This window comes from Octopus bimaculoides, chromosome 26 (genome assembly GCF_001194135.2).
Source record: "Octopus bimaculoides isolate UCB-OBI-ISO-001 chromosome 26, ASM119413v2, whole genome shotgun sequence".
In the NCBI taxonomy this organism is placed as follows: domain Eukaryota; kingdom Metazoa; phylum Mollusca; class Cephalopoda; order Octopoda; family Octopodidae; genus Octopus; species Octopus bimaculoides.
In genome coordinates, this window is record NC_069006.1 from 4,290,200 (window position 1) to 4,298,205 (window position 8,006).

General features: G+C 42.2%; 1 protein-coding gene across 1 annotated transcript in view; it reads right to left on the bottom strand.

The window, feature by feature from the left end:
* Positions 1–8,006, bottom strand: part of LOC106883965 (amyloid protein-binding protein 2) — a 39,006-nt gene that overhangs the window by 9,969 nt on the left and 21,031 nt on the right. Inside the window, exons 8-10 of the mRNA XM_052976885.1 lie at positions 4,163–4,282; positions 2,042–2,166; positions 323–401 (exon numbers count right to left, since the gene is read on the bottom strand). Coding sequence (XP_052832845.1) covers positions 323–401; positions 2,042–2,166; positions 4,163–4,282 — 324 coding nt within the window. The remainder of the gene's footprint in view (positions 1–322; positions 402–2,041; positions 2,167–4,162; positions 4,283–8,006) is intronic.

Consider the following 8,006-nt stretch of genomic DNA (forward strand, 5'->3'; position numbering starts at 1 on the left):
TTTCTCTCACTCTTTCTTCCTGTTTCTGTTGTGCCTGTAATTCAAAGGGTCAGCCTTGTCACACTGTGTCACGCTGAATATCCCCGAGAACTACGTTAAGGGTACATGTGCCTGTGGAGTGCTCAGCCACTTGCACGTTAATTTCACGAGCAGGCTGTTCCGTTGATCGGATCAACTGGAACCCTCGACGTCGTAAGCGAAGGAGTGCCAACAACAATTTGTGAAGCCCTAATTTTTACTCCTTCCTTAGTTCTATCCAGTGGATTGTGGTCATATCAAGGGACCATCAACCAGTTTTATTGAAGGGAGACTCACCTTTAACTCTCTTTGATGAAGATAAGAGGAGATGGTCGCTTGGTAAGATCTTCAACAGAATCTCTATCGCCTTCTCAGCATGACGTCTACAATAAAAAAGAAAAACATGAAGAGAAACAATGAAATTCAATTCTCTTTTAATGGATTCCTAACTTCCTGGTTTATCTTTTATCATTTATTTGTTTCAGGCATTGCACTGCGGCCATGCTGGGGCAATGCCTTGAAGTATTGTAGTCAAACAAATCAAAGCATTTATTATATAAGCCCGGTATTGATTCTATCATTCTCCTTTGCTGAACCGCTCGCTGACTTACAGGGATGCAAACAAACCAACACAGGTTGTCAAGCAGTGGCAGGAGACAAACAAAGACACACAGATATAGACGTATATATCTATACGTATAAAACAGACTGGGATTCGATTCATTTGATTAAAAAGTCTTCTAGATAGTGCCCCAGCATGACCACAGTCTGATGATCAAAACTAAAGAATAAGAGTAAAAGGAAACACCGGGGCCGATCTAATTAACTTACCCCACCCCTAAAATTACTGGCTTTGTGCCCAAAAATTTGAAACCATTCTTATTTCACAATAAATGTGCTTTCGTAATGCATTTACATTGAGCATGATACACAAATGGCTATTTTAATCTAATACTTGCTTATGTTGCATGCAACCGATTTTTATTCAACCAGGTGGCTAATTGCAACATCAGTGATTGTTGCCCAGCATGTGAATGATTCTGCAAGCTCACAGCCCTAGAAATAATAATAATGATCCTTTCTAAAATGAGCACAAGGCTGGAAATTTTAGATGAGGAGGTGGGGGTGGGGGTAAATCGGTTACATCAACCCCAGTACTTATTTCACTGACCCCAAAAGGATGGAAGGCAAAGTCAACCCTGGCGGAATTTGAACTCAAAATGTACAGCCAAAAAGAAATGCTGTAAAGCATTGTGCCCAGTATGCTAACAATTCTGTCAACCTTCGAAGTAATAATAATATTATTTTTATATACACACACACACACACACATAGGTACACACATACATACATAGGTACATACATACACAAATATGTACATACACACACACACACACACACATACAATGCAGTCATACCTGTGCCTATATATGTGTGTACATGTGTATGTATATATGTGTGTGCATGTAAGAAGTTTGCTTCCCTACCACACAGTTCTGGGTTCAGTTCCACTGCGTGGCACCTTGGGCAAGTGTCTTCTACTATAGCCTCAGACCACCAAAGCCTTATGAGTGAATTTGGTAGACAGAAACTGAAAGAAGCCTATCGTGTACATGTGTGTGTGTTTGTTTGATCCCCCACCACCACTTGACAACTGGTGTTGGTGTGTTTACATCCCTGTAACTTAGCAGTTTAGCAAAAGAGACCAATAGACTAGGTTCTAGGTTTAAAAGTAATAAGTACTGAGGTTAATTCATTCAACTAAAATTTCTTCAAGACAGTACTCCAGCATGGCCACAGTCTAATGACTGAAACAAGTAAAAAATAAAAAATATATATACATATATTATATATACATACATAAATATATATACATACATACATATATACATATATATATACATACATATATACATACATATATGAGAGAGAGAGAGAAAAAGCAAGGAAAGGAAATGAAGACAGAAACATTTTTTAAGAATGTCAGAATGCTGCCGGTTAAATAAAACAAGTCTAAACTCACTGAGCATCTTTGAAGTTCCCTGAGCTGTATTCATGGACATATGATGCGTACGCTAAGTCCTCGTGTGCCACAGCAACATGAAAATTGTTCCCACCAAAGACAGACAGACGAATATCTAGCGCCATCTGGTGAAGTTAGACAAAGAGAAAAATTAAAAATATAACGAAAATCATGTCAATAAAAAACAATGAAAGCATTTGTGAGCCGAGCATGAGTGTTGAGTAATCTTTAATAGGCACCCTCATGGAGGCAAAGTGGCTGAGCTCCTTAAGAGTGTTGGGGCTCACAGAGGCAATGCCCAAGACCTCTGGCATTATGTTGTGCTTGAGACAAAGACCCATCAAGCCAAGCAAAATCGCCCTCGTGGCAGATACTAGTGTTATGCAAATGGCACATAAAAGCACCCATTACACTCTCAGAGTGGTTGGTGTTAGGAAGGGCATTCAGCCATAGAAAACCCATACCAAATCAGACTGGAGCCTGGTGCAACCTTCCAGTATCCCAGCCCAGTCAAACCATCCAACCCATGCTAGCATGGACAACGGACATTAAATGATGATACTGGTAGCCTCCCTATAATAGTCCACTCTGCTGAGTGGTTGGTGTTAGGAAGGGCAACCAGCTGTAAAAATCCTGCCAAAGCAGTCACAGAGGTTTGGTGCAGGCTTTTGCCTGGCTGGCTCTTGTCAAGCTGTCCCACCCATACCAGCATGGAAGGCAGACGCTAAACGATGATGAAGATGAATAAATTTCTGTTACCAATAAATCTAAAACTTTTCACAAATCACTGCCACAAACAATACTACAATGTAACATCATCATCATTAACACCATCTAATGTCCATTTTCCATGCTGGGCAATTTGACAGAATCCAAAAGGTCAGAGAACTGTATTGTACTTCAATGCCTGCTTTGTCATGGCTCCTACAGCTGGATGGCCTTTCTAATGCCAACCATTTTACAGATTGTACTAGGTAGATTTTTTTTTCAATCTTTTCTTTTGTTAGCACCAGCACTAGTGAGGTCACCATGTAGCTCTCAAGGCTAATATTCCAATCACCGCCTTATTGACTAAGTGAGGATTCGGTAGAGAGGGAGGTGGTTTTGAGGTAGATGATGATGAAAGGTCAAAGTACACAGGAAGAGGCCAGAACAGAATAGGTTTCTGGCTGTAGAAGAGATTCATGGTTAATCACATTACATTTATCTTTGTTTATCACTAATTCATTTATCACTGATCCAGGATAACATGGTATGTTCAATTGCAAGACATGTTATGCTTATTATGAATTGATCTGTGATAACATGGGTCAGTAATCAATCGAAGATTATGCTTGGACTGAAAAAGCATGCCCCAGTGACCATCCACAACGCTTAGGGGTTTCAAATGCCAGTGCTGCCTGACTGGCTCCCGCATCGGTGGCACATAAAAAGCACCATTCAAGCGTGGTCGATGCCAGTGCCACCTGACCTATCCGTGCTGGTGGCACGTTAAAAGCACCCACTACACTCTCGGAGTGGTTGGCATTAGGAAGGGCATCCAGCTGTAGAAACCTTGCCAGATCAGATTGGAGCCTGGTGCAGCCTCCTGGCTTGCCAGTCCCAGTCAAACCGTCCAACCCATGCCAGCATAGAAAGTAAACGTTAAATAATGATGATGAAAATGAAACTTATTCATTTAACACTGATTCGTTTAACAGTTTTTTTTGTTTTTTAATCAAACACCAGTGATTAATAAGGATTGATGTCTACAAGAGTGAGTTGGAGTAAATAATAGTTGTGGAAATGGAAAGAGAAAAGACAAAATGACAAATCCTCAGATTTCTTTTGTAAATGTAAAATCCTCCACTGATAAAATTCTTACGTTGACAGCCATCAACAACCATCATCATCATCATCATCATCATCATTTAACGTCTCTTTTCCATGCTGGCATGGGTTGGACTGAAACTGAGGAGTCAGACACCTGTGGTGAGCTCTGATGTCTTTAAAATGAAATCAAAAGCTGGACAGCTTAGCTATCTCCGACGAAGTAAATGGCCAACATTTCTATGCTCCCTGGTTTCAATGGAGCAGGTCAGATTGGAAAATAAATAAAAGCAAGTGCACTATGAACATTACCTGATAGACTTTTACAGAAGCTGCTACAGAGTCAACATTTAATAAATAAAAACCATAATCTTGCAATGTATCAGCATATTTGGGATGGCGCTGACCAAAATGTTCACTGGGAAAGAACAAAAAGAGTTAAAAATATTAAAAAAAGAAACATCTATGTTTATTATTGTAATAAAAAGACACATAGCTACAAATGCATGCATGCACAGACACACATACACACACACACAGACGGACACACACAATCATTGTCATCGTTTAATGTCCGCTATTCCATGCTTGCATGGTGGATCAAATGGAATTTGTTGAGGCAGATTTTCTATAGTTGGATGCTCTTCCTGTTTCCAAACAAGATAGTATTTCCCCATGGCCAGATCAACACTTGGAACCTCACGTTAGTGAAGTGAGCTTCTTAAGCATTTGGCCACAACAAACACAACAGCTCTCATATGACTATTTGTGATAGAAAACAAATTGCATGCCCTGTTGCAGAGACCAGCTGCCCAACGGAAGTAAACATATCCTATGTCTCAAATGCACATGCATGGAACCAAGTATACTTGGTGCATGGCTTAGCGGTTAGGGGTATTCAGCTCACAATTGTAAGGTTGTGAGTTCAATTCCCAGCAGCACATTGTGTCCTTGAACAAGATACTTTATTTCACGTTGCTTCAGTTCACTCAACTGGCAAAAGTTAATTGTACCTGTATTTCAAAGGGGCCAGCCTTATCACAGCCTTTTGTGTCATGCTGAATCATCATCATCATTTAACGTCCGTTGTCCATGCTGTCATGGGTCGGACGACTTGACCAGGGCTGGTAAGCTGGAAGGCTGCACCAGACTCCAGTCTGATTTCACACGATTTTCTAAGGCTGGATGCCCTTCCTAACGCCAACCCCTCTGAGAGTGTAATGGGTGCTTTTACGTGTCACCAGCACAAGTGCCATTTGCCTGACACCGGTATCTGCCACGACTGCAATTTTGCTCAGCTTGATGGGTCTTCTCTCCCTGAGAAATACATTAAGGGTACATGTGTCTGTGGAGTGCTGAGTCACTTGCACAATGATTTCATGAGCAGGTTGTTCTGTTTATCAGATCAATTGGAACCCTCGTCAGCCAGTTTTAGCTTTATATTTGGTTCCCAAACAGTAAGGGTTAAAGGGAGGTTTCAAATGTATGTGTGTGTGTGTGTGTGTGTGCATGCACTTGTGCCCATACGTATTTATGTGTATAGAGATTCATGTATTTGCTCAATCAGTCATTCGTTTTTACATCCATTTTTCTATGCTTGCATCAGATGGACTAATATGTGAGATGCAATTTGGTTTTATGCCAGGAAGGGGGACAATAGATGCAGGGTTCATTGTAAGGAGATTGAAGGAGGAATACCACGATAAGGGGAAGGAGTTGTACATGTGCTTCGTTGATCTGGAGAAGGCATTTGTTAGGGTTCCAAGGAAGGTGACTGAGTGGGCATTGAGGAAGAGCGGTGTACTAGAGGTATTAGTGAGGGCAGTGAGGAGTTTGTATGAAGGGGTTAAGACAAGAGGTAGAGTTGGATCAGAGGTGTCGGAGGAGTTTGCAGTGGAAGTTGGTGTGCATCAGGGATCTGTGTTGTCACTGTTGTTGTTTGCAATAGTGGTTGATGTGGTGACGGAGGATGCAAGAGGATTGCTAATGGAGATACTGTGTGCGGATGACCTTGTTCTGATGAGTGAGATGATGGAGGGATAGGAGGCATTTGAAAGCAAGGGCTTGAAGGTAAACCTCGGGAAGACAAAGGTGATGGTGAGCAGGGTGGAAGGAGAAGTGTGAGTAAGGTACATCTATGTGGGAGGAGGGTAATGGCAAATGCGGTGTTGTGTACGAGATGTGAGAAATGGATTCATGGTAGGCGTACGAAAATGAAGAAGGTGACCCCAAGACTGGCAAGAGAGTTTGTCTGTGGAAGATGTGAGAAAGGAGCTGGAGGGCTGGCGAAGTCAGTGGAAACACTATGTGACAGGGTGGAGACGGTGAGAGGGTTTGTTATTTGGGAGATAAGGTGGATGTGAAGCATCTGTGACAGCAAGAGCAAGACTTGGCTGGGTGAAGTTCAAGGAATGTGGAGTGTTGTTATATGGGAAAAGGTTCTCATTGAAGATGAAAGGAAGGGTCTGTAGGAGTTGCATGAGAGCTGCAATGCTGTATGGGAGTGAGATGTGGTGTCTGAGGGAGAAAGATGGCAATTTTGAGAAGGACCGTGAGAGCAATGTGTGGAGTGAAGCTGTTTGATAAGAGGCAGACTGAGGACTTGATGGGGATGCTGGGGGCTGGAGGAATCGGTGGAATGGTTGGCAAGGGTGAATGGAGTGTGGTGGTATGGGCATGTGTTGAGGAGGGATGAGTGGCATGTTCTGAGGAGGGTGCCTGAGTTTGAGGTGAATGGACAGCGAAAGCGAGGTAGGCCGAGGAAAATGTGGAGTGGACAGGTGGAGGAAGAGATTGGGAGGGTTGGGTTGAGGGAGGACGGCCAAAACTGGGCAACATGGTGAGATGGTGTGAGGGCGGTTGCTATGGCATTGAGGTAGATCTGGCCACCCCACTTGACGGGGACAAAACCCAGATTTGAAACACTGGATGATGATGAAGCATTGTGATACAGCTGAATGTCCTTCAGAACACTAACCCTGGCTTGTTTTGCAAAGTAAAGGATTTCTTATTCTATACAACTCTTAAACCATGAAATAACCAATTTGTTTGCTAGACAAATTGATGACAACAATGTTTGCCACACTTTGCAAGTGGCCACAGATATAAACGAGCACACACATGCATGCGCATATTTACACGCACACACAGATGCATATATATGCACACACATGCATACATGTATAAATACATGCAGACAGAAACAGACATATATACATACACACACACAGACGCATATACAGTAATCCCTCGACATTTCGCGGTTCACCTATCGCAGTTTATTATTTAAGCTTATGTCGATTCCATCGTGGTATTGTTTTGCATTTATAATAAAATAAATATATACAAATTATGTAAATAATAAAAAAATATATATATACAGTAGGAGTGGCTGTGTGGTAAGTAGCTTGCTTACCAACCACATGGTTCCGGGTTCAGTCCCACTGCGTGGCACCTTGGGCAAGTGTCTTCTTCTATAGCCTCAGGCCGACCAAAGCCTTGTGAGTGGATTTGGTAAAAGGAAACTGAAAGAAGCTCGTCGTATATATGTATATATATATATATGTATGTGTGTGTATATGTTTGTGTGTCTGTGTTTGTCTCCCCAACATCGCTTGACAACCGATGCTGGTGTGTTTACGTCCCCGTAACTTAGCGGTTCAGCAAAAGAGACTGATAGAATAAGTACCAGGCTTACAAAGAATAAGTCCTGGGGTCGATTTGCTCGACTAAAGGCAGTGCTCCAGCATGGCCACAAATGACTGAAACAAGTAAAGAGTACAGTACAGTATTGTTTCTACTTCGTGAATTTTCACCTATTGCAGTGATTTTTAGAACATAACACCCGCAACAGTCAGGGTATTACTGTACATGCATGCACATACACACACACACACATACCTGATGGGCATTTTTTCAGTTTCCATCGACCAAATTCACTCCCAAGATTTCAGCCAACCCAAAACAATAGCAAAAGTCGGATGCCCAAGGTGTCGTACCATTGGACTGGACCAAGTGACAAAACATTTGGGCATCAGGAAAGGCATCCGGCCATACAACACTGCCTTCAAAGACACACCCAACCCATGCCCTCATAGAAAAAAACACAACAGTACTCATTACATCCTTACCTTTTCCCTCTCTACCAGCCGTCTCC